The 27,456-nt window shown below is 39.3% G+C and overlaps 1 protein-coding gene across 4 annotated transcripts in view; it reads left to right on the plus strand.

Moving 5' to 3' along the window:
- Window positions 1–3: 3 nt before the first annotated feature.
- Window positions 4–27,456, plus strand: part of SUGCT (succinyl-CoA:glutarate-CoA transferase) — a 341,541-nt gene continuing 314,088 nt past the window's right edge. For 3 of the 4 annotated variants that reach the window (XM_032103637.1, XM_032103646.1, XM_032103654.1), the window contains exons 1-6: window positions 4–327; window positions 3,965–4,016; window positions 4,113–4,186; window positions 8,046–8,131; window positions 8,918–8,968; window positions 13,475–13,595. In XM_032103637.1, the coding sequence (XP_031959528.1) occupies window positions 168–327; window positions 3,965–4,016; window positions 4,113–4,186; window positions 8,046–8,131; window positions 8,918–8,968; window positions 13,475–13,595 (544 nt within the window). In that variant the 5' untranslated portion in view covers window positions 4–167. The remainder of the gene's footprint in view (window positions 328–3,964; window positions 4,017–4,112; window positions 4,187–8,045; window positions 8,132–8,917; window positions 8,969–13,474; window positions 13,596–27,456) is intronic. The other variant, XM_032103633.1, reaches the window with a different exon arrangement.

The raw sequence follows: 27,456 nt of genomic DNA on the forward strand, positions 1-27,456 counted from the left end.
GGGCTCGGGCTCGGGCTCGGGCTCGGGCTCCGGCTCGGGCTCGGGACCGTCCGCGCGTGCGCGCCCCCCGTCCCGAGAGATCCACGGCTGTCCCGGGAGCGCGAGGGGAAGGGGGCGGTGGCGGCGGCGCCTGCGCGGAGCGCTCGGTGCTGTCTCAAGTGGCGGGGATGCTGCCTGCCGGGCTGGGTAGAAGAAGCCGGTGTTGCGGAGGGCTCTGGCGCTGCCGCCGGCAGCTGCGGGGCTCCTCCAGAGCCCTGAGCGCTGCCTCCGCCTCCCCCTCCTCAGGCAGGGGCGGCGGGGCGCGGAGCGGAGGCGCTCCCCCGGCAGGTACCGAGCCGTGCCGCGCCCTCCTCTTCCTCCTCCTCCTCCTCCTCCTCCTCCTCCTTCTCCTCCTCCCCCCCCCCGCCTCTGGCCGCGTCGGGCCCCTCTGTCCTTGTGATCCCGCCGGGCTCGGAGTTGGTGCGGCTGGGGCGGGGGTCGGAGCCGCTTCGCTGGGGGGCGGGCGTGAAACACCTGCGGGAGGTTCCTGCGAGGGGGTGGCGAAGGGGTCCCTGCGCGGCCGTTCTGTGCGGAGCGCAGCCCCTGGGCAGCCTCGGGGGCCTCGGACTTTGCACCGCGGCCGTGCGCGCTGCCCGCGGGACCGCGTCGCTTGTGACACGGAGCGTGTCGGCACTCCAGGCAGCCTTGGCTAATGGCATGCCCTGTTCCTGGCCTGATTTTTTTTTAAGGTTACCGAAGTGTAACTGCGTACAGTTGTGCTTTTAAATTTTTTTTAAAAATTGAAATTAAATAAACCCAAGCTGCAACAAAGTGATCGTTCTCTGGTTTCAAGTTTCTCTGTTATTAAATAACAGAAAAATAGTAACAGTAGCGTTACTAGCGTCACTAGAATCGGAGGGAGTTTGCAGTTCTGCCTCCCACTATGAACATACCAAGTGTGTCCTGGGCTGGAGTGTACCGACTGATTGTGAATTAGTCCGCGGTACTGATGGACTTGATTATAACTTACTGCATGGATAAAGTAAAAAAACTGTGCAAAGTAGAGACAATAGACTTGAGCAGTCATGTCTTCTGGAATTGAAAGTAATTGGAATGGGATCTGTTAATTTGCGTTGTTGCAAAAGTTAATTTGCTCTCTTCCAGGTGTCCTCTTCTGTCACTTACAAGTATAAAGGAAATATTTTTGGAATATGACACAAGAATTAATTTCTGTTTTGTGGAACAGAAATTCATATGGTTATTCATATGGTTAGGCTAGGTCAACCTTGGGACAAGCTATTGAACTTAACTAAAGTATGTAAATCATATTGAGAGTGAGTGGGTCTATTTATTCTTAATCGAGTTATTTATGAAAGATACATATGACTGTCTAATTCACAATAAATTCAAGCATCATGGCAATTGAGAGTTTACACAGAGGATGTAGTCAGAGCTGGGAGAGTGATTTTTCATTCAGTCATCAAGTTACTGGTATAAATAAAAGCAAAAATACAAGAGAAAATGTGAGTTTGCATGTTAGAAAATTTAGACTGTTGAGTCAGAATTCTAACAAAGTCTAACTTTGGGTATGTGCCTGCTTAGGAAGCTAGTGATGAAAGGAAAAAACCCGGGAGATGTTTCTAGTTAATGCTGATCAATTCTGATCTCTTGTGTTTGTTTATGATGTGGTTTTGTTTCTTTTTGTTCCTACAATAGATAGCACTGCCTTATTCAGGGTTCATGTACCAGAACTGCTGTTTCTCTGATATCAAAAGGCTTTCTACTGCAGTTTTTTCAGCAAATTAGTGTTGCACTGGAATACAAATCTAGCTCCTACTTTTTTTTTTTTTATTATTGTGAATATCTGTGTTCTTCTATTCTGAAGAGACAAACAGGACTATTCATTTCCTCAATTTTCAAAAGCAAACTCTTGATCTCTCTTCTTTCTTGCATTTCTTCATCATTGTGGACATCTGTTATTGACTAGCATTAAAAGAACAAAAATCACAATGGTCTGTTTGTCTTCAGAGAAGCTGTTATGCTCTCCTATTCTGTTCCAGCTGTGGAGGAGTCCTAATCCCTGAATGGAGTTTTAGATGATACCATAATGTGAGTGATATGATAATTAGTAAGAGTTCATCAGTTTTAGTTATGCATAAATACATATTTACAGCCTAATCTTAACATTTTATAGGCTTTTTTGGGAAATATCTTTATGGATTCCTACAACTTGGCTGCAGGTAGAGAACCTGTTGGCTCTGAAAAGTTCCTAGTGTTCTGGTAGTGTTTCTGTGAGTAGCCCTAAATATTGACTCAGGATGAGAATGGATGAGCTATTAAATAATAAAGTGCTCTAAAAGGTGTGGAAATAATAGAGAAAGGTGGACATTTTTAAACTGAAATTATGTCTTTATAATTTTGGGGGAGCTTCAGTAAAGCTTTTTACATATTTTTGGTAAAAAGAGTAATGTTTTTGTGGAGCAAATGATGCACCCAGCTTGATAAGACTAAAGTTACACTGGAGGGTCTGTGGTGTTTTCCTGGCACAACATCTGGAACTAACGGAGGTGTGGAGCACTGAAGAGAAGTAGCAGCCTGAGATTTTCCTAAAGGCTTTGAAAGTGCAAAACACATGGCCATTCTCATTGTGCACGTTTTCAACACGCTGCTCGATCTCCATATTGTATTAAAGCCCAAAACCTGTTAAATGGAAATCTCCCTGGAGTATTTGGTAACAACGGAGGAAAATTTCTTAAAGATGAACAATGGGATGCAAGTGTCCTCATTGAGAGCAGTACAGTTAATGAAAATATTTTAGCAGAAGCCTTGAATTTCCAATTCTGCTTCAGTTCTCTGTAGTTTTTTTAAAACTCTCTCTTGATATACATCTCCTTCTTCTCATATGTAGGAAGGAGAGTTATGAGGGTGACTGAAGGGTGGTTCAGGTCTAATGGAGCAGGTGATACAGCAGGTGATACAGCCATGCACTGCTGCGTGACATGGGAGATGCACCACACTGCCCTGCAGGCTTTGAATGAATGTGGTTTGTTTGATTCCCACTCCCTCACCCCCACCATGTTTTACATCTTTCTCTTACTGGGACAAGCGCCAAAAAGAGATGCTTGCCACAAGTTGGTATGTGTAATTTTAGTAGTGTTGCTGGCCAGGTGCTTTTGTTTTGTGTGTGATATGAGACCGCCTTCCAAATAGTAACCAAATGACAGTCCACACCGAGTGATGAAGTGTTTCTGTCTCCAGCCTACAATTAAAGACTGAGTGAGAGGAAGGTAACCCAAGGCCACCAAAGAAACAGTTGGGCAACCTGTGGTCTAGACTGCGAGATTACTTGCTCTGTCTGTGATGTTTATTGCCATTACTGTTGTTTCTTAGACCTGGTCAGGTTGGAAAGGGTGAGGGAAAGGAAGAAAGCATTGTGATTTCCTAATAATTATCTTGCATGTGCAGCTGCCATTGAAAGAGTATTTCCTTGGCTTGTATATTCTGCCTTAAGTTTTGTAATGGGGATATTCCTTTTGTGCGTGTGTGATGCAAATGGATAGGTCTACACAGGTCAAAACACTTTGTGAGTTCTACTATGCTTCCCATTGGTCCGCTATACTTACTTTTAGTTTGTGTCATTCTGATGTTGCTTGCTAAAACACTTTTGTTGTATCTTTCATCAGATTAGTCTTTAAAAACTGTTTGAGTGTTCGTGGAAGGCACATCTAAAGTATTGCTATAAAGTAGCCTTATTGTAGAATTGCTGGGGAGTTAGAATAGGTTGTGAAATGTCATCCATAAAGTTTTCCAACTTTGAAAGACTTTACTAATGTAGTATACTCCTAATAACCAGCTTGTTCAGAAAGCTTTATTATCATTTATTGGGGGAGGGAGATGAGGGAGGATGATGAGAGAGTGTCATAAAGACAATGTGTTTTGTTTTTTTTTTTTAAGATCTAAGTCACTGTTTTTTGTTTCCTGTCAGGTGCTAGTAATGTAAAGCCATTGGATGGTGTGAAAATTCTTGATTTAACAAGGTTTGTGTTTTGCCTGTCATTTGTAACAGTGTGTCTAAATGCAAATATTTTGACTTGAAAAACTAAGAAAACAATTTTTTTTTTTAAATATTAAAGGGTTCTTGCAGGGCCATTTGCCACAATGAATTTGGGAGATCTAGGGGCTGAAGTTATCAAAGTGGAAAGACCAGGTAAAATTTTTATTTGTTTATTCTAGATATAATAAAAACTAGGTATTATGTGTATGTGTGTATATATATATATGTATATAAAGTAAGGACTTTGGGTAATTAGCTTCTAATTTAATTTTGTGTATTTTTATCTTAACACAATGGTTTTCTTCTTCCACTCAGCCCATGCGCTTCTTATCCAAATAGTTGCTAAGGATTGGGTAATGGTAAAAAATGCTTCATTCTTATGGTATATCTACACTTTTTAGTTTGTAAGACCATATAAGAAGAATAACAAATTGCATGGCATTTGGGTCTTTTTTAGAAATAGTCCCCTCACTTGCCTCTCAGTTTTATGCATCATTATGCATTTGAGGTGTGTAATTATGCCGTGGCAGCTGTGCATTATGTAATGTATTTTTTTCCTTTAAGTTTCTATATTTTAAGTTTCCCTCTTTTGGTATTACTAGTTTTGAAACTAGTTGGTGAAAATAATTGAGATACTAAACAATATTACACTCCCTATATTTTATAACATAACAGTCTATAATAATTTATAACATAAATTGAGATACTAAACATACTACATTCTCTATATTTTATTCATAATAGGAAATATTGAATGATTGAACATTTAATGAAACACTGAATGTCTGACAAAGGTTTTGCTATATCAATCTATAAGTCATCCTTATTTACTGACTATTATTATTAAGGTTTTCACTTTTGTGACCAGGCAAAGGTACATCAATTCTGTAATGTCAGATTAGACCGACACTGGTTGTATTCCAAACATCTAGGTAGTAAGAATGGAGCAACGCCAGCAATTAAGTATGAAGCAATGGGTTTGGAGCTTTGCATTTTTTGTGATCGAAGGAGAAGGGCAGCTTCAGAATTCTAAATGTCAAACATTTTAGAATGTGAGTAATCCTCTCTTTCTGTGTGAGGATGTCAACTTTCACAGGAGTATTCATCCAAACAGAACAGTAGCCCCACTAGAGACTGGGTTAGGTGTAAGGTGTTGGGGTTGGGGTTGGGATTGGGTTAGGGTTAGGGGGTTAGGGTTAGGTTAGGGTCAGGGTTAGGATTAGAGTTACATTTTAGGTTGTGGTTTAGGGTTAGGGTCAGGGTTAGTGTTAGGGTCAGGGCCAGGGTCATGGCTACGGCTAGGGGTTAGGGTTCTGGTTAGGGTTTGGGTGTGTTCGGATTAGGGTTAGGATTAGGGTTAGGGTTATGGTTAGGGTTAGGGTTTAGGTTTAGGGTTTTGGTCAGGGCTGGGATTAGGGTTGGGGTTAGGGTTTTGGCTAGGGTTTGTGTTAGTGTCTGGGTTGGGGTTTCGATTACGGGTAGTGTTTGGGTTAGGGATTAGTGTTTAATATTAGGGGTTTTTTTGGGTTAGGATTACAGGTATTGCTTGTTTTAGTGTTGGGTTAAGGTTCAGCTATTGTTAGGGTTATTGTTAGTGATAGGGCTTGGCCTGGATTTCTAGTTTGTGTTAAGTTTATACTTAGGGTTAGTCGTAGTTAGGGTTAGTATTAGGGTTAGGGTTCGGATTCGCATTACGGTTGGAGTAAGGGTGAAGGTTATGGTTTGGGGTTCGAGTAAGGGTTAGGGTTCGGGGTAGTTTTAGGGTTAGGGTTAAGGTATGGTTAGGGTTTGGGCTAGGGTTAGGGTTGGACTAGCCTGAGGGTTAGGGTTAGGATGAGGGGTTAGGTTTAGTGTAAGGGTTAAGGTTGTTAGAGTTATCGTTGGGGTTAGTGTTACGGGTAGGGTTTGGGTTAGAGTTAGGGTTTGGGTTTAGGGTTAGGGTTAGGGTTACGGTTGGGTTAGGGTTAGGGTTAGGGTTAGGGTTAGGGTTACGGTTGGGTTAGGGTTAGGGTTTGGGTCACGGTTAGGTTTAGTGTCATGGTTGAGGTTTCGATTTCGGGTAGGGTTAGGGGTTAGGGTAAGGGGTTAGCGTTAGGGTTAAGGGATAGGGTTAGGTTTAGGGGTTAGGGTTAGGTTTAGGGTTAGGGCTAGGTTTATAGTTCGGTTTTGGGTTGGGTTAGTGCTCGCTTTAATTTTTTTGTTGGGTTACGCTTGCGGTCATTGTTAGTGTTAGGTTTAGGTTTGGGATTGAGTTTTGGTTAGGGTTGGGTTTTGCGTTAAGTTTAGTGTTAAGGTTGTTTTAGGGGCCCGGTTAGTGTTAGGTTTAGGGCTTGGATTGTGGTTAGGTTTGAGGTTTTTTAGGGGTAGGTTTAGGGTTAGGGATTAGTGTTCGGGTTTGGGTTTGGATATGGTTAGGGTCAGGTTTGGGGTTAGGGTTATGGGTAGGTTTTGGGATAGGGTTAGCGTTAGTATTAGGGTTAGTTTTGTGTGTGAGGGTTAGGTTTTGTCTTAATGTAACTGTCTCGGTTTGGGTTTGGTTAGGGTAAGGATTAAGTTTAGTGTTTACTTTTAGGTTTAGGTTTAAGGTTAGGATTGGTGTTAGGTTTAGGTGTTAGGGTTAGTGTTAGTTTTGTTAGTTTTGGCTGAGCCTATTGGTCAGGTTTATGGTTTGGATGTTAGGGGGAGGCTTATGCTTAGGGTTAGTGTGAGGTTTAGGGTGAGGGTTAGGGTATGGTGACTGGTAGGTTTAGGATTATGGTTTACCTTAGGGTTTCGGTTAGGATTATCGTTTGGGTGTTAGGGTTTGGGTTTACTGTTAGGGTTTGGTTTAGGGGTAGTGTTTGCGGTTAGTGTTAGGGTCAGGGTTAGCGTTTGGTTCAGGATGGGTTAGGATTTGGGCTGGGGTATCGTTTGTGGTATGGTTAGGGTTACCTCTGCCCCCCTAAGCACCCTGCTTGAATCAAAATTGTCTTTTGTGATATTCAAGAGTACAAATGTTGATAAGTAATTTATATGTTTGCATAACTTCTGTCACTGTAGATCTTTAATGGGTTAGACTTTTTTCGTTACTATAGTGTATAGCATAATTATGGTAGCCGCTACGTCATATAACACTTAAGGTTCTTCAGCTTGTTTCTGTATCTATGCCAGTATCAGTCTTTTGTGTTGCCTCACTAAAGAATGTTTTCAGTTATGTGAAGTTAACAAGTAGACAAAGTCTAGATATTGAAATAGATATAGGAATGCGCATGCTTCCTAACACTCAGGACAGTCATTGTATCTGAATTTGAATTTAGATTTAATTCTATTTCTAATAGATTGCTAGTTCTCATGATGTTTAAGAAAAGGTAAAAATTGGAAATTAAGCATAAATGATACAGTGCTATCAGTGTCTGCAGCCCATTTAAGGCAGGATTTCTGGAAGAGCTGGAGGTGGGACACTGCACCAGCTATAGTAAGTTCTTTTTGTTGGTATTGTGCAGCATGCAACTTAATCAGTTGTTGCCTATCAGTGGTATCTTGATGTTGTGTCTGGAGTGTTTTTGGAATAGCTTGGTGCAGGCAAGAGCCTCTACTAAATTCTTCTGGATTGACTAAAAAAATTGCATTGTATCTCTACTTTAAGTTAAAACAAATAAACTACCAAAAAAACCTCCAACTCCCCTTTCCCCAGCCTCCCCAACAAAACAACCAAAATTCCAACCCACAAGTAAAAAACAACCAAAAAACCCTGCAAATACGCTAGTCGTGTGTGGCTGTATTAGTATTTTAAAGACTAAATGGAATCCCAGTGCTAGTGAAAACTTTGTTCACTTATGCTTAACTGCATTCACTTTTAGGTGGTTTTTGATATAAATATCCTAAAATATATGTGTTAAACTAATATTTGTCCTGCCTGCCAGATGAAGCTTAGGTGACTTAAATGTGATATTGGAGGAAAGCCTTTTATTCTTTTTATTTGTTTGCTGTGTGATATTGGACAACTATGAATATGTGATGGTATTTCTTTCAGGAGCTGGTGATGACACAAGAGCCTGGGGTCCACCTTTTGCTGGGACAGAAAGTGTTTATTTTCTCAGTGTCAATAGAAATAAAAAGGTAAATGGGGTGTGAAACTGAACATGTTTTCTGTAATTACTAACTGAATATATAACACTTCTTAGTTTGATTCTTAACATATATAATGGAGCAATACTTACATTGACCTAAAGTTATGATGAATACATTTCAGGAGAAAACCCATAAGTTTTTAGAACAAAAAAGGGTTGCAAATCTCTGGTATGGTGCTGTAGGCAGCTGAGGCAAAATGGAAAAGCGAGAGTGCTCCTGCTGGTCTTCATTTGCTGGCGCAAATTAACTGAAAATGAAACCTGCTGAAAGTAAGGGTTATTTTATTTGAGTGATCAGGTTTTTTAGGTGCATCAGCTCAGTTGACCTGTGTCAGCTGGCAGCTGGAGCTGGAAGAGTGCTGCCATTATACCACAGTGAGGTTGGCTAAATCTAGCTTGTGAAACTTTGGGATTAATGTGAAGTTTCATGACATGCTTGAATTGTTTAATGGCTTGTTACCATTGAAAGAAATGCTTCTGGTGTTCCCCTGTGTACTTGCAGTAGTGGGTCCTGTGTAAATATATAGTGAACAGGCTGCACATCTGTCAGACTGGTTTTGGTGCTTGTCTGATCCATTAATGAGATATAGTTCAGCTTGGTTTCCTGAGAGAATTTTTTTTTTTTTGCAGGAGGAGGTGGGCTATGTGTTAAAATTTATTTATCCAAATTAGCTCTAGTGTGAAATTTGACTGTTGGTTATGTTTAGAAGAGGCTGGTAATCCCTTTCACATGATTTTTCACATAAATTACTGTTGTATTTTTTTTAATCGCCAGAGTATAGCTATCAACATGAAGGATTCAAAAGGAGTAAAGCTCGTCAAAGAGGTAGGTTTTGATAACATGCGAGGTGTGCTATTTTGTATTGTTGTGATCCTGAGTAATAAGGATTAAACTCTGCATTTCAAATATTAATTTGATAATTTAAAAGATCTATGTATGCAGTACATTTTGTAAATTACAGTATATAGCTTCTGTACTCCATGCTTTTGGACTCAATGTTCAGTGTAACTTCTAATATAAATGTTCAGTGTAACTTTATATTTAAATTTACATGAAAATGTCATAAAAATCTTCAAATGAAATATTGTGAGGAAAAGCCTATTCCTTTCTTGTTATTGCTGCTGTGTTTGATCTTGCTGCACTACTGCATTAGAAAGATTTGAGATGGACTTATCTGTTGAAGTCAGTGAGCAGTTTAGAGGAGATGCAGCGCTCCAGTAAGTGCAGTTTTTTGAATGTTACAGTGTATTCATGACTTCAGTTGCTGTATATCTTTCTTAAAAACATTGTCCTGTAGGTGAAACTTAGTATTTGTTTCTTTTTCAGTATTTGACTTCAGGGTCTTTTAAGGTGATCCATTTCTCTATTTAAAAATAATAAAAGCATCAAATTTCACATTTTGTGAAACTTGTGTTTTCTTATCCCTTTATTTATTGCTTGATGAGAAATGCAAGATCTGTTACTTGTGAGTGCTGCATTTTAAGCCCTGCAGTAGTAGCAGCTGACTTCTGTTACTCTTTGTTTCAATATCAGTTCTAGTCCCTTTTTCACAGTGAGACCGTGTATCATGCAGTAGGTGGGATTTGTCTGTGGTATTTTTTTTCTGGGAATATTGCATAAATTAAGTTTTATGATGCTTTTGATTTGTTAACTATGCAAAGGTACTTCATATGGAAATCTTTGGAGATTATAAGCCAAGGATTCTACAGTGCCTTTTCCTTTTGCAGAACAGAGCCATTTATTGTTGATTTGTTATGGAGCTGTATGTTTATCTTCTAAAAACTTTGGAAGCAGAAATTTTCATTTGGAAAAATTTTGCATGATATAACACAGACATCTTTTTGGATAAACTAGTCATGTTCTAATTAAGTGCTATAAAAATTTTTCCTCTCATGGAAGAAGACTTATTTGTTATTTGACCTTTAAAAATGATGAAAGAAAAACTACTCAAAGTGTCCACTCATTCCACATGTGTGGGCTGAAGGTGTTTGAAGAGTTAAAGACAGCTGGGCCTATGAGTCATGATGAGGTGGAGGAAAAAATGGCATCACCTGTTAAGTGTTTACCACACTAGCTGTAAAAATGAGGATACTTTCTGTGACAAAGTAATTTCTTATATTTTCTATCCTTTTTTAAAGTTGCTTTAATAGCTTTCTGTTCCTTAAATCGATGCCATCCCTATCTGTGATATAACAACACTGAAAACTGATGAGGCTCTGTTTGTCATGCTATTTGTAGAGTTGTTCATCATTCTGCTTGATATTGAGTGATGTATTTTGAAAGCATTTGGTGCAGAGGTCTTGACATTCCATTATTCATCTCAAATGGAACTTCTGTTTGGAGTTTTGTCAAAAAGTATGTGTAAAGGGAAGTTATTTATAACAGGCTTTTGTTTTCAGTTGTCTCATGCTATCATCTGGACAGATGTGTATAGGATTGAGCATTGTTCAGCATTGCATTTGTTACTATGATAAGTAGTGTCCGTGTCTTTAAAGCAGCTGATGACAAGTATAATTGGTGTTTCTGACATTGCTTACTCATACATAAATACGAGTTGTGTTGCCAGCGTAAACGCTACAAAGAAATGTAATAAGGTTATAATTTTTTTACCTTTATTAACAAAGGTATTATGGTTAGAATAGATTTTATTTCCTCACATATATTGTATAGGTGGAAGAGGGCAAATCTCAGTTTAGAATCATGTTAAAAACAGGAGTAGAGTGTCTTCATGTATATGACAAAAGCACAGACTTGATAATTAGTCAGTAGTATCAACTAAGCTGAAGAAATCTGTTAGTCCGGAGTCCCAGCTGCTTTTCATCCTTTGGCACAGCACTACAAAATATTTTTTCAAGGGTCTATTCTTTCATACATGTTTACTTGATTTCCACAGAATTATTCTTGTGTCTTCTTTATTTCTTTATTCTATGTCACTAGTAGCTCTTTCTTCCCTTTTAATGTTTTTGTCTGACTGTTAACTACTTTCCAAATATTTGTCTGTCTTCCTGAATGAAAATTAATTTTTTCTCTTCAGTGATTGTATATGTGCCAGTCCCATGCTCTGACATCTTTTTGTAGTATCTCTTTAGAACATTATTTATCAGTTATTGTCAGAAACTCATTTTAAGAACCTTGAGCATACCTCTCTCCTGTGAATTACTCAGCCTTAACTAATGAACTTTTTTTTTTTTTTTATTCATGAAGAACTTGGGACTTTAATTGGCTGGGAGCTAATGGCACTTCTTCTCTTCCACTATTTTTAGCTGATAGGTCAATGTGTCCCATGCGTTGCTCTTTTACTTGATAAAGCAAACTACTCACATATATATACACACATATATATATATATTTGTTTATATGTATGAGTATGCAGATTCTCCTCTGTAGAGTTCTTGTAAAAACCAAAACACACAAAACAGAAAAAAATACCCAAACAAACAACAGCAAACCAAAAAAACACCAACCAAAACTTCCAAAAGGTATGCGTGGTTTCCTTTATTAAGTTATTAGCATCGTTATTTGTTATTCAATTTAATGACTACTTTGGCATGAACTGTGCTGGTTTTTATTTCCTGAGGCATAGATATTGAGCCTATCAGTGTCCTTTCTGGAATAGATAGTACTCCAACTCAGGTCTGTGTTGTATAGCTCTGTTAGATGTTAAAATACAGGCCATGTTTAGAGGAACTTTAGAGCATGAAGTATGAAATTTTAGTTGACAATGGACTTAAAACCCCACTGAGGCTGAAAATCTCTGTGAGTTTTAAGAACATCTAGTTTATTTGGATCAGACTCTGTATCTAGTTTTCCACAATGGCAGAACTGTTGTTCAGTGAGCATCAGTGCTATATATAGACTGCTGCCTTTATGCATTCAAAACTATTTCCAGTGAAAACTTTAGATGCAGAGCTAGCACAGCACTTGTAAGGTGTCTTGAAAACTCCTTTTTCTGAGAGTATATACCCTGCTAAACTGGGCCCAACTCATTATATTCTCACTTAGCACTGCTGTCATTCCACATACATTGCCCAGTCCAGAAGTATGGTGCTTTTCATGTTACCGTACTGTGTGTCATGCTTTCGTCCTCAGTGGCTTGGAGGAGATGATAGCTCTTCAATATAACATGGACAGCAACTTTCAATTGTTTTAGCCCATCCAATCACTGTAATTTTCATAGATTATGAAATCACAGTGAAAGCAATACACAAGTTGTAACCAATTTCATCTCTTGCATGAATTAGGCTAAAGCTGTAGCATTACCAGTTTGAAAAGTATTTATGTATGAACTGTGATGGATCTAAATAGAAAATAAAACCTCCTTTATTTTTCATAAGGGCATTGTGGTTTCTGTTATGATGACACTAGTTTGTAGAAGCTTGGCTAATACACTCCGTACTTAATTGGCTGCAAATAGCATTAAGCAATTAATATATCAGTTATGCTTAAAAATGGGTGCACAAATGTGTGTACCTGTCAGGGAACATTTCCTAGATTCCTGTGCACTCACACACACACCCCACACAATTTACCAGGCAAAAAGCCTACAAGTCCCTCAAGGCATACCTCTTTTTTTTTAACATGTAGTTCTCGTGCTTCAGGAGTTAACTTGTGTTAGTCTTATTGAAATTTGCATATGTATATCTGCTTATAACTTTTATAAGAGAGGATGGAATTTAAAGCTGCTCAAGGTTATATGTTAGTCAACATCAGGAGATTTTTTGAACAATGTCATTCATTTGAAAGCAGTGAAAAAAGTCATATTGCTGAGCTTGACAGCATGATTGTATTTGATGTGACTTTAAGATCTTAGTTTTAATTTTAACTTTTTAATTTTAAGTGTTGTTGGGCTCCCTATTCTAGTTCTACATGTAGGAAGTTGGATATATGGCCTTGTTATGGTAATTGTAGTAAATGATTTGAAAATGAAAAGCAATTGAAAAAATTATTTCTAATATGGGGAAAATGTGAATGATGGAGATATATCACTTTCCTTGAGTAAAAGGAGGTAGAAAGAATGTATGTGAAGATTGTTCTGTAAACTATTGTCAAGCCTTAGGAAATTGATGTGATACTGATAATATCACGGTTTTGTCTAATCACTTTAGGATTTTGACAGTCTTCTTTCTAGATATGCAGCATCTCTAATATGTAGTTTGAAGAAGTGCACAGTCTAACAGGCGAAAAAATATCCCTATAGGCTTGTCAATTTTCTTTTATCAGGAAGATTGGAGCCATTTTGATTAGCAAGATTTTAAAATTAAGTTACATGGGAATTTATTCTACTTTTGGGAGCTAATTAACAGATTTTATTCATTCTTTTCTTTTCTAAAGCTTGCAGCAGCATCTGATGTTTTTGTGGAAAACTTTGTCCCTGGGAAGCTGGCTGAAATGGGTCTAGGTTATGAAGACATTAAAAAGATTGCTCCTCATATAGTGTACTGTTCAATAACAGGTACTTTATTTTCAATTCTTTTTGTTCATTATTTCCTTTATTTCAGTCAAAGTGTCATAAAAGTCATTTATCTGTCAGTTCAGATAAATTGAAAGTTTAAGTGAGTTCAATTCAAAAACAGGTATAGAAAAGCTGTGAGGAAGCAACCATGTCAACAGCTTAGTAGCTGTTCAGTGTCATTACCATGCCAGCCTGACATGTTCCTACTGATTTCAAAGGAGCCAGGGTGGGCTGGCCTCCTTGCATTCTGCTTTAAACTAGCTGAAAACTGAGATTTCTTTTTTTTTCTCTCCCAGCAGTTTTACTGAATCAATTTACATATTGTGTGTTTTAAACCTAGTAATCTCAGTGTTTTTTAGTGCCCTGAAGTACCTCTCTCTTCAGAATTGTGCAGTTACCTGTTCATGGAAGCTTTATGTGACTTCTTTACAGTCTACTGCTTGGTAACTGAAACAGTAGAAGAGTTGTACGTACTTTATAAAAGCAGGGAAGAATGAAAAGAAAGTAGACATATGTATGCAGCTCCTGATATTCATATAAATATAATTTTAAGTCTGAAAAACTGCTTAAAAAAATTCAAACAAAAAACCACCCCCCAAAATCTTAATCAAGCACTAAAATGAAAAGTCTAATATTAATATGCAATTAAATTACAGCAGAAGTTACAGATATTTTTCGTTGGGTTTAAAATCTTAGTTACAAACCTGTTTTGCCTCTAAATTTCTGAAAAATAAATGGCTTTGGCTTTTTAGTTACTGGGTATGGGCGTCATTTAATAGAAATCAAATAGCTTTTTAGTCTCTTGTGATGTATTTATCATATTTGTGTGGCAAATGTCTGAAAATGTCAAGAGCAGAAAGACAATTCTATTCAGGACTTGCTGGGAATCTTTGTTTAAATACCTATTTAGGTTGGTCAGTGGCTAGTTACTACAATATTTTTTACATTTGCTTGTGCATGTAATCTCACAACTGGAATTTGTCAAGTGGGTTCGCATTTTTTTTGTTTGCTTTTTTGTTTAGTTGCTGTACCCATAATGATAAAAAAATAATTAAAATTACATCCAAACAATCTGTGTGAGATACAACTCCCTCTCATTATGTGTCAGATGCTTTGGTCTCTTAATCAACTTTGTGACTCTGTGCTTGCCTCAATAAGTTCATGTCTGCCTTGTACTGGGTAGCCCAGAGCTGGGCACAGGACTACAGACATGGCCTCAACAGTGCTGAGAAGAGGGGAAGGATCTACCCCGTTGGCCTGCTTGACACTCTTCCCAGTGCACAACAAAATACTGTTGTCCTCTGCTAAAAGGATGCATGATTTTATATGTTTTAAGTGCTCCCTCAACTGAGTGTAACTCTTCCTTGCTGCAGACTTTCCCTCTAGTCTCAGGGACCTAGGACTCCTGAGAGCCATATTTTTTTGGTAAATACTGAGGCAAAAAACCATTAAATGCATCCACCTTCATGGCCTTTGTTCATTTTGCCGTAGGTTCATGTCTTCCCTAGTCTTCCTTCTGCTGCTCATTTGCTTGCAGAATCCTTTCGTGTTGCCTTTCATGTCTTTTGCCAAATTCAACTCCAGGTCAGCCTGTGCTTTTCTAACCATATTCTTGTATGATCAAACAGCACCTCTATACTTCTAGGTCACTTGCCTCTGCTTTCACTGCTTGGAAGACAAGTTGGACAAAAATCACATAATCTTGCTGTTGAGAGCTTTGTGTAAACTTATAGTTATGTTCTATAATGGAAAACACATAAGCATTATTCATGGACTATGACAACTTGAAATTGTTTGGGACGTAAGGGCTAAGTGATGTTTGTCAGCCATCCATAAAGCAACTTGGAATCTTTAATTATGGTTGTTTAAGTCGTGGATACTCAATAGGTGATAAGCAATATCTATTTAAGGATGATGCATCTTTTAGGAATAAAGACGTGAGCGCCAGTGCCCTTAAAAAAAAAGTCAGCTCATAAATCCATTGAGTTAAGACAGGAAATACTAAAGCCTCAATCTAAGCATATTAAAAGAAGCAACCAGACTAGGACCAAATATACGTCTGTGACAAAGGGAGCTTGATGGTGGTACACAAGAAGGGTTTTTTGACACAATCAGGCAGAAAACCAATTTAAGAAGAATTCCTGATTGATTTCTAAAATTTCTGTGATGTGCTTCTAGAGATTACAATTCCTAACTATTTTGTGCTCTGGTTGACTTTGCTGCATTCAAGCATGCTTGGGGACTTTTTGGTGTTTTTTTTTTTTTTTTTTTGGAAGAGAGATGGGAATAGGTGTGAGGCTCTGGGACTCCGGGGTCAGGCAAATGATAATGAAGGTGAAGGTCTATCCAAGGCAAGTCAGTCAGCCAGACACATTACAACTACAGCTGTAAAAAAAGGACAGGTGATTGTTGTAGGTGACTCCCTTCTGAGGGGAACTGAGGGTCCTGTATACTGACTGGCCCCATCCCACAGGGAAATCTGCTGCCTCCTTGGGACCTAAGTAAGAGAGATATTACTAGAAGCCTCCTTGGACTGATTCAGCCCTCTGATTATTACCTAATTCTGGGTGTGAAGGTCAGCAGTGACAACTCCTAGGGCAATCAAAAAGGACTTCGGGGCACTGGGATGACTGGTTGAAGTGACAAGGGCACAGGTGGTGTTTCGTGCAATGCTTTTGGTAGCAGGGAAGAATGATGAAAGAAACAGGAGAACCCTGATAAACACATGGGTTAAAGGCTGGTGCCATTGGTGCAATTTTGGCTTTTTCTATTATGGGATAGTTTATACAGCACTAGGCTGGCTGCAGGCAAATAAGGCTTGCCTGTCTAAAAGGGTGAAAAGGATTCTAGGCCCATGAGTTGGCAGGGATGATTGAGAGGGCTTTAAACTTGGTTGGAAGGGGGAAGCAGGTAAGACCAGACTTGCTAGACATAAGCCTGGGGGGGCATGCCTGTGTCGGGGGTGAAATTGATAGCCGAACTAAAGTGCATCTATATCAGTATCAGTAACAAGCAGGAGGAGCTGGAGGCCATTGTGCAGCAGGAAAGCTATGATATTGTTGCCATCATGGAAATGAAATGGGATGAGGCATGTAAGTGGAGTGCTGCAATAGGTGGCTACAAGCACTTCAGGAGGGACAAGTGAGGAGGGAGAGGTGATGGGGGGGCTCAGTACATTAGGGAGTGTTTCAACTGTGTAGAGCTCAAGGATAATGATGACAAGGTTGAGTATCTATGGGTAAGAATCAGGGGGAAGGCCAACAAGGCAGACATCCTGATAAGAGTCCGTTATAGACAGCCTAACCAGGATGAAGGGATGGATGAACTATTCTGTAAGCACTTGGCTGATGTTTCACAATTGCTAGCCCTTGTTCTTGTGAGAGACATTAACTTGTGGGATGTCTGCCGGAAACTCAACACAGTGGAGAGGAGGCTGTCTAGGAGGTCCCTGGAGTGTGTGGAAGACAACTTTCTGACACAGCTGGTAAGTGAGCTTAACAAGGGGGGTGCCCTGCTGGACCTGCTGTTTACAGAGAAGGGCTGGTGGGAAATGTGGTGGTCAGATGACATCTTTGGCACAGTGACCATGAAATGATAGAGTAATCAATTCTTGGTGAAGTAAGGAAGGGGTAAGGAAAACCTCTGCCTTCGACTTTGGGAGGATGGACTTTGGCCTACTCAGGACACTTGTTCCAAGAGTTCCTTGGGAAACAGCCCTTAGAAACAAAGGGGTCCAGAAAGGCTGGACATACTTCAAGAAGGAAATCATAAAGGCACAGGAGCAGGCTGTCCTTATGTGCCAAAAGATGAGCTGGCAGGGAAGAAGACTGGCCTGACTGAATAAGGAGCTTTTGCTGGAACTTGGGGAAAAAAAGAGAGTTTAGGAAGAAGTGGCAGGCAACTCAGGAAGAGTACAAGTATGTCATTAGGTCACATAGAAAGAAAATTAGAAAGACAAAAGCTCTTCTAGAACTCAATCTGGCCACCTCTGTGAAAGATAATAGAAAGTGTTTTCATAAATACATTAACAACAGAAGAACGGCTAAGGAAAATTTCCAACCTTTATTGTATGCAAAGGGGAACATTGTAACCAAGGATAAGGCTGAGCAGTCAATGCCTCTTTTGCCTCAGTCTTCAACAAGAAAAATGGGTTATCAACCAGCTCCCTGAGCTGGTAGACAGGGACAGGGAGCAGAATAGAACCCCTGTAATCCAGGAGTAATTAGTTTGTAACCTGCTGTTCCAGTTAGACACTCACAAGTCCATGGGGTGAGATGGGATTCACCCAAGGGTATTGAGAGAGCTGACAGAAGAGCTTGCCAAGCTGCTCTCCATCATTTATCATCAATCCTGGCTAACTGGGGAGGTCTCAGGTAAACAGGTTGATCGATGTGACGCCCATTCACAAGAAGGGCCAGCAGGAGGATTCAGAGAACTACAGGCCTGTCAGCCTGACCTTGGTGCCCAGGGAAGTTGTGGAACGCATTATCTTGAGTGCATTACATTACATGTACAGGATAGCCAGAGGATCAGGCCCAGCCAGCCCAGTTTGTGAAAGACAGGTCCTGTTTGACCAACCTGATCTCCTTTTATGACCAGGTGGCCCACCTAGTGGATGGGGGAAAGGCTGTGGATGTGTCTACCTGGACTTCAGCAAAGCCTTTGACACTGTCTCCCTCAGCATTCTCCCAGAGAAGCTGGCAGCCCACAACTTGGACAGGTGCACACTTTCCTGGGTGAGGAACTGGCTGGACATCTGGGCCCAGAGAGTGGTGGTGGATGGTGCCACATCCATTTTGTGGCTGGTTATAAGTGGGGCTCCCTAGGGCTCAATATTGGGGCCAGTCCTGTTTAATAAAGTTATTGATGATGTGGACAAGGGGATCAGGTGCACCTTCAGTAAGTTCGAGGATGACACCGAGTTGAGAGGGAGTGTTGGTCTGCTGGAGGGTAGAAATCTCTGCAGAGGGTTCTGGCCAGGCTGGATAGATGGGCCAAGGCCAGTGGTGTGAGGTTCAGTAAGGTGAAGTGCCAGGTTCTGCACTTAGGTTGCAACAACCCCCTGCAGCACTACAGGCTGGAGGAAGAGTGGCTGGAAAGCTGCACAGCAGAAAGGGAGCAGGGCATGCTGATTGACAGCAGCTGAACACAAGCCAGCAGTGTGCCCAGGTAGCCAAGAAGGCCAATAGCATCCTGGCCTAGCATCAAAAAATAGTGATTGTTCCTCTGTACTCAGCACTGACTGGTTCAGCACCTGCTGGCATTTTGTGTTTGTGGTTACAGTGATAGTAGCCATGGATCCTTGTCATGGATTAGGTTATTTGCCAGATCCTTGAAGTGGTTCAGATGCTGGAGGGCTGCACTCCTTGTGACACTGTTTTTGTGTATCCTGTTATATAGGAATTGCTATTTTGTACTGCTTGATGTGAGCCAGATCAGGCTGGGCTTGTCTTCAGAATATATCATGTTGGTCATGTGCCGTGAATGGTTCATATGTGCTGTCTGTAATATAACAACACTTGTATGTATTTCATTACTTCTCTTTCTGGATAGTACATAAATTATCATAGAGATGTTATCAGCTTACTTTTCATTTATTATTTACTTTGCCCTCCATGCTCTAAGCTATGGTATCACTGTGAAGTCTAATCAATCCCAGTTCTAGTAGTGTATGTTCCTTCTGTCCTCCTTTTCCCATCAATTCTGATGGCCTACAAATAACAACACTAAGAAAAAGCAGAGCCATGATAAAAAGGTCTCTCACTCTTTCAAGTCTTCATTTAAAAGAACAGAAGTTCTTGGTGTTTTAAGAAAGAAACTGTAATTTGTGGTTTTTTTAATGTAGCAAAACAAACCTGCTTCCTTTTTTGGTTTTGTGTTTAAGAACAGCTGAAACATTCTGTGAGAAATTTTGAAAGCACTCAAACTTCTCATTCTTATGCAACTTAAAATTCAAGATTTGACTCCATTACATAAAGTACTTTTTGTTAATGAAACATATATGGAGGTGACTGGTTCAGGTGAATAGTCACATGTTGTAGCAGAATATAAAATCTAAGAGACACATCTCTTAAAATCAGAAAATATGCTACTTTATAACTTAAACAGTATTGAGCCATTTTTCTTTAATACAGGAATAATTTCTGTGTGTAGTTGCCTCTCTAAATTTTGGACAATTGAAAATAGTACAATGATATACAGCGATAGTAAAATGAAATATAGTATAATTTTCTCAGAAAGTCCAGGGTCATATGTAGGTGAAGAGTTTAGACATAGGTAATGCCAGATGCTGTCTTTTTTATGTCATTTTGGAAGCTGTGATTAGCAAACTGAGTTTCTTATCCAAACAGCTCTGATTGAATCTATACAGCTCTGCAGTGAGTGCTGCAGGGTTTTGAGGATTTCTGGGACATTTCCCAATGTTCCTGCTGCTTTGAGTGCACTTGAGCTCCAAATTGCCTGTTCTCACTCACAAGCTGGCTTTGCTTGGCTAGAACTAGTTTAAATATAATATATTTTGATAGTTCTGTGGTTGAGATTGGTTTAAGTTCTGGAAAATTGGATGGTTAAAGAAAATAATGTATAGGTCACAAGGGAGTGACCATTTCAACATGATCTGCGTAACGCTCTCACTAGGAAAGTCACAGTTTATTCCTGAACGGGAGGGGGCACTGTTTGAAAGGACAACATGGTTTCCAAACTAGAACACTTTTAAAATTTTTTCTTAAAGCCTCTGAAGGTAATATGTTTTCAAAGAATTTTGCAGTTTTTTTATAAATGGTGACTCCTCTCAGGTTCTCTACCCCAGCCCTTTGCTTTGCTAATCTACATGAATTGTGATTACTCTTCTATTTGTGCAGGTTTTTTTTACTCCTCCTTTTCTAGGAAGTATTACTTTATATCATACGCAGATTGTTTTGTATGTCACTGGTGGTATTAAAAAAATCTTGGTTTAGTATTTTATGTAATTTTATTTCTTAGAGTATAAATGTGATGCTAGTTTTCTGCCTTTTAAGGAAATCTGACTTCTGTAAAGACTTATTAGTGTATTTATGGATGAAAGAAATTGGATACAGAATTACAGAATCATAGAGTAAGTAAGGTTGAAAGTGTGTCATATGGTCCAATCTCCCTGCTCAAGAAGGGTCATCCTAGAGCGCATGGCACAGGATTGTGTCCAGATGGCTCTTGAATATCTCCAGTGAGGGAGACATGACAATCTCTCTGGGCAATCTGTTCCAGTGCTTGGTCACTTGGTGGATCTTCCAGTGCATCAGTCTCTGCCCATTGCTTCTTGTCCTATTCCTTTGCATCACTGAGAAGAGCCTGGCTCCATCCTCTCAGCAACCCCCATTAGATATTTATACACATTAATGAGGTCTCCACTCAGTTGTCTCTTCTCAAGGCTGAGCAGACCCAGCTCTCTCAGCCTGTCCTCATAAAGGAGATGTTCCAGTCCCTTATTCCTCTCCATTGACCTCCAATGGGCCCACTCCAGGAGCTCCATGTCACTCTTTTGCTGAGGAGCCCAGAACTGGACACAGCACTCCAGATGTGGCCTCACCAGGGCTGAGTAGAGGGGCAGGATCACCTCCCTCCACCTGCTGGCAATGCTCTTCCTAAAGCACCTGAGGATACCATTGGCCTTCTTGGCCACAAGGGCTCACTGCTGGCTCATGGGCAGCTTCCTGTCCACCAGGACCCACAGGTCCTTCCCCACAGAGCTGCTTTCCAGCAGTTTGGCCTCCAGCCTGTACTGGTGCAGGGGATTATTCTTCCCCAGGCACAGGGCCCTGCAATTGCCTTTGTTGAACTTCAGGCAGTGCTTTCTGCCCATCTCTCAGTCTTCCAGTTCTTCTCTCCCATCTCTCTCAAGGCCCTTTTGAAGACCATTTTGAAGGCCTCGGGGGTATCAGCCACTACTCCCAGCTTTGTGTCACCGGTGAACTTGCTAAGGAGGCATCTGCCCCTTCACCCAAGTCACTGATGAACAAGTTAAATGATACTGGGCCAAGTACTGAACCTTGGGGATACCACAAGTGACAGGCCTCCAGCTAGACCCTGTGCCACTGATCATGACTCTTTGGGATCTGTCACTACACATAGCCATGATGTAGAAAATCTGCCATGAAAACATATTTAATTTCAACCAAAAGTAACTATGAAGATAAGGTTTTGGAACTGGTATTTTTATTAACTTTGTGTTACTGTAACAGTTTATATTTCTTGGAGATTTGCACTTTCTACTCCACAAATCTTAGTCTTAACTCTGAATTGACATACACTTTGACTACACTAAACTGTTTGTTTGTTGGCAAACAGTATGTTGCTAAAAAGGCAAAAATTAGGTGGAAAGAGTAACAGAAGTTTTACAGGAGTGCTGTGGGTCACCTGAGTTTTCCATGGGTCTGAATCTGGAATTTTTGTATGTTTTGTATGTTTATTTAACGCACATAAATTTGTAAAGATACATAAATGAGCACATTTCAAAACAGTAAGTCCTCTGTGTTTCTTGAGTGATCCTGCTTAACCTATGAGAAGGAAAATAGTTCTTCACTCCACCCACTTACATAAGGTTTTAGTAATAACAAGAATTTTGTACTTCTCATTATCTTGTTTTCTACAGATAATTTGTAGTGGTTTCTCATGAGAAGATGTAATGTTACAGTTTTGATGCATATCCTACTTTGTCTCTAGTATTTTCACAACAGGAAAGAAAAGCCAACTGCAATGTGTTTTGCTGGGCAAAAGCTAGCCAAAGTGTTCTTCAGATCCTCTAATTTGTGAACTGTGGTAAGATGTGGAATTATCTTGGATTAGGTACAGTTTTTAGACTCCCTTTTACCAAATGTTTCTGGCCCATAAAATTACATATCACTTTGAATGTCTGTGTATTCATGCCCACACATTCTCATGATGATTGATGTTTCTGTGACTTTTATATGGTTTAAGTGGATATAGTTACCTGATACAAACTGATTGATTACCTGCCAAAAAAATTATAGCTCCAGTTTAAAAAAATCATTGGGCAAAACAGTTTCTTGATGATGTAAATTATTTGTTGATAGCATACTTGTAAAAAATCAAGTTGTATTCAGAAGCTGACTCATGCAATGGTTGTAGTTGTAACTAAATAATAGCAGCTATATAAATGGTCTTGATCATTAATCTGTTCAACAGTTATTAAAATTTGTGATCCAAAATTGCTAAAAAAAAGTTTCGTGGTTTTTTCTTTTTTTCGGGGTTTTTTCTTTTTTTTTGTAATTGCAAGAAGGAAAACTGACCATAAAACTAGGGACAACAATTTGGGGGAAAGAAAAGAAAAAAATGAAAAAGAAGGTTAAAAAACCACCTGGATTGCAAAATGTCTGGTTGAGTCAAATAGCCAATTCAAGCAGAATGATGTACAGAATGAATTAGAAATTAGGACAATTAACCAATAATTACAGTTATAACTGACTTTAAAGTATATTAAAAGGAGCAAAAATTTGGAGAATATGTTAATTAAGGAATTTGGAAAGCGCAAAAATGAGTATTGTGGTACCACTATTCAGTAAAAGATGTTCATGGAGAATTTTTCAATAAATATTGTTTTCTACTAATGGAAAATAATGCATGTGCAAAAGAGGCATTGTCAGAACAAACTAGGTATCATGCTTCCAGTAGTTCTTAATGTGTTTTAAGAATAAGGAGGGAGGTCTGGAAAATTATGAACATTATACAGCTCTTAAGCAAACACAAAAATCACAGGTTTGCAATCCTTGAGGTATGAACTTAAGTGTTCACAATGATTGAATAAAGCATTTGGAGGGGAAAAATATGAAGCTCCTACCTGAGATTGATTTGATAAAAATAGAGCATTCCAGCATTGGAAAGGAAAATCAAGCTCCTCTAATCTGTTAGTTTTTGCATTATGTAGTTGGAAGATGCATGGATTAAAGAGTTAATCTGCCATTTTTTTGATAGCTTGAAGTTATCTGTGTGGGCAGTTAAGAGAAGTTAATCAGGGTCTAGAGATAAAATAATCTGAGACCATTTGTTAATTAGCAGATACACAAATTATTTTTAAGACAAGATAATCCATTGTCTGTATAATAGTAATAAAACTTGTGCTACATATTTTGACTGTAGTAAAGTTTTTGATGCTTTTGAGTAATGCTTTCATAGAAAAGCTAGGAAAATGTGATGTACAAGAAATAAAAAAAACTTGGTACAAGAGGGATCAGAAGCTCCCTCACAGTCTACTATAGATACTTCATGATTGAATGGAAGAAAATGCTTCAGACCTGATGTTGCTGGATATTTATTTTTTTGCTTAATGTAGGTAATGGATTACCATGTGGATGAGCCCAAAATTCTGATGCCATCATGTGCTACTGGGGGCTTGTGTGGTTTAGATTTGAGGGGCAGGAAGAACTTGGAGTTGATTTACAGGTAGAAAGCATCACTTACAGCCTCATACTGTCCTTTAGAATATCTTCTGGGTGTCTGGATAAATCTCAGAAGAGTCATGGAGGACTGGCCTCAGGAATTCTGCTCAGTTTTTCTTACTGAAGCCTGGAATTGGAACCCTTCCTAACAGTCTGTGTCAACACAGCCCCATGGACAGTCATGTGATGAAGTCCTAATGTAAAAGGTCCATTTTTAGTGGCCTGAGAGCTCTATGCAGCTCTGAAAGCTCACAAAGCTGAAGGGAGTCAACTTATACAGCAGGATTAGAATTAAAAATTACCTTGACCAAACCTTTTACATAAATAAAAGAGGAAGGGTAGATTTAAAGATTGGAACAAATACAATGTATTGTGCTTAATCAAAAATAGTAAAGTAATTTTAATACTAAATATGTATGTATGTATGGGGAACACTGGGTTAGAAAAGGGTTCTCAGAAGACTTGGTTGTAATGATGGGGAATGATCAAAGTTGAATGAGTCAGTGATGATATCATTAGATGAAGGACTAGTGTTATACTGGATTATATAAAGATGAATATGGCCCAAAGGACTGTTTCTCTACCCTGCTCCACACTGGTAAGGTTGAAAGGTGAAGTCTACTTCTGGGTACCACATTTCAAAAACTATGTGGAAAACTGAAAAGAGTTGAGAGAAGAACAATCTATAAGTAAAAAACATTATATATGAAAGGTAGCTTGGAACATCAGGTTTTTTCTTTAAAAAAGACGCTGCTGTGATCAGAAGGAAGTACTGTGGTTGGCCATCTAACCATCTCTTCCTAAAGCATTCTGTACATTTTCACACAGCAGTTCTTAAATGAAGATTCTTATAGTATGTGAAAGCATGAAAAAACCTTTGTTTAATGCATAGAATTAGCCAAAATGCTACTTGGAATTCAAAGAATGGGTATGTTAAGAAAAGAAAATCGCAAGAAAAATTTTGGGAGATAGAATTAAAATAAAAGTTCAGACCTAACAGCTGGAGAAGTAGATTGTATCTGTTTTCAGAGATTTAAGTAATTGGGACTACAAGTGCAGCATACAAAATGAAAAACAGATATTTAATACTTTGGTGCTTTTCTGCCCTGCACCAATATGCTGCTTTGTAATTCTCAGTGTAAACTGCATATTTGTGCAGATTGGTAACTGGTTCCTTGTGCAGTAAAGAACTGGCTTTATGGCATACAGCAGGAGCTCTAAGAGTTTATTATGCATCTCATGTGTAATTACCCTGATACCTGAGGTGGCTATCAATATATGAGCAAATAGACTGAAGCTTTTAAGACTATATTAATTCTAAATAGGAATTTCTGCAAGAATTGGGAACAGTTTTAACTTACATAGCACAAGTGTTAAATATTGTAAAGCCATAGCCTCATAAAGAGGTTAATTGTCATGACAAAGTTTGCTTGATGTAAATCAAAGCCAAGGAGCTGGTTCCCCTATGCTTCCAGGCAGTAGAACAGTTGTTCAAACTATCATTCCTTTCTTCCCACCTTCACCATATGAATAAAGCAACTAAAGAAACTGATGAGACAATTTTAATCTCTATTTGTATTATACAGTGTTTGCAAGCAGAATTCCTACAATTTAATATTTAAAAAAAACCTTAATGTGGAAGAGGTAGAGTTTTGTATTTTCTCATAAGTTCAAGATGCCTGATTTCTTTGTAGACATCTAAATAGATTTGTGCCTTGGTCTGAAAAACTAGTCCCATGCCATTTGAGTATTTAAGTTGTGTCAATTTTTCCCTTTGGCTGAGCCATCAAACTAGAAAACTTCAGTGTGAAGAGGCAAAGTGATTGCTTATGGGTGGAAATTAATTGGCAGAAATGTATATATCCAAATACCACTTCAATGATGTCAAAAAAGTACTTTTTCACTACAACTTAGAAAAAAAAGAAGTCACTTGTTCCTGTGAATGAAGAAACAATTTTTGTTTCTAAGAAAGGAATCAATCACCACAGCAGTGTATTGGTGTATCGGTGGAGGTTTTAGGTGGTACATAGTTCTGCTGGTAAATTCCCTGAGAGAACTGCATTGATCTGTTTATGTAGCTTCTTTCCTCTAGAAAAGACAACCTTTGAGGCCAGTCAGACTACATTTGCATCACTTAATAGTGTTGTGGAGAAACAAAAACAAGAGCTCTCTAAACCAGCCTGGTAAATTGGACCTCAAGTATTATAGCTGCATTGCTTTTGTGGCCTAACTGGTTGAGCCATTTATCATGATGTAATAGTATGTACTGTTGATTTCTTCTCACTACTTTTTTAGGATCAAAAGATAACTTGCGAACCTGCAAAACATTAGGAAGGAAATTCTGGAAATAGATATCCATTGATTTAAAGTGAAGTGGTACTATAGCCGATGCTTCTGAAAATTGCCCTTAAGTATCATAGTTTAAGGACTTGCCTCATTTTGGCAGTAAGTGTTTAGATAGTTTTGTGTCCCTCCTTTACTCTGTCTTGTAGAAAGTAACCTGTGAAGTCCCAAACCTTGTGCTTGGCACAAGACCCATTCCAAAATAGTCTGCAGGTTTAGGATTGGTACTTTGTGGCCAGTATTTCTTCCCAGGATGAAGTACTTAGTATATGGAGTATAAACTGCAATCCTAAACACATGAAACTTAATTGTTGTAATGTTATTGATATATAAAATAAAGCAAATATTGTTATAACCTTCCACAGTGTACTAGTTTGAAAACAAACCAGTGGAAGGCACCAAGTCAGAATAACAATTTAATGGGGAAATTAAAGAAAAGGAAAAACTAAAAGAAAACACTGGTTCAAATTGACAGAGTCAAGATACAACCTGACACCCTGTTAGTCAGGGTGGTGGTAGCAGTCTGGTAGAATGGTGGCTGCAGTCCTCTGAAGTGGTGATCCTGTAGAAAAAGGGTCTGCTCTTCCTCAGAAAGTCCAGTGGTGGCTGTGTAGCTCCTGTCCTCTGGACATCCAGTGGAAGAGTAGTTTCTGCTGTTCAGAATCTCAGATTATATCCAGGATGGAATGCTTGGTTCCTCCCTCTGGGTGGAGCATCTCACAATGGGGTAATGAGTCATGAGGCCAAGTGTTGATTAGGCTCATTAACAGAAGATAGTCCGGAGGGAGTTATCTCTGAGTCAGGCGGCATGGCATTGATGGGCCATTAACAGCAAGATAGTCTGGGTGGAGGAGGCAAGGAAACACTGCCCCACCTGATTTCAACGGCTCATGAGGATGGTAATGGAATACACTGCAACCCAGGACACACAGTTGACTGCTTTATTCAGAATTGAATGAGGAGGACCAATGGGAGCTTTTAATTTTTATTCTTAGCTCATGGCGCCAATTACTATTCTACTGAAACACAGCAACACAAACACCTTCTGATGGTGTATAAAGAATTTGTTCTTAATTTCTGCTGCTTTT

Source organism: Corvus moneduloides, chromosome 1, assembly GCF_009650955.1.
Source record: "Corvus moneduloides isolate bCorMon1 chromosome 1, bCorMon1.pri, whole genome shotgun sequence".
In the NCBI taxonomy this organism is placed as follows: domain Eukaryota; kingdom Metazoa; phylum Chordata; class Aves; order Passeriformes; family Corvidae; genus Corvus; species Corvus moneduloides.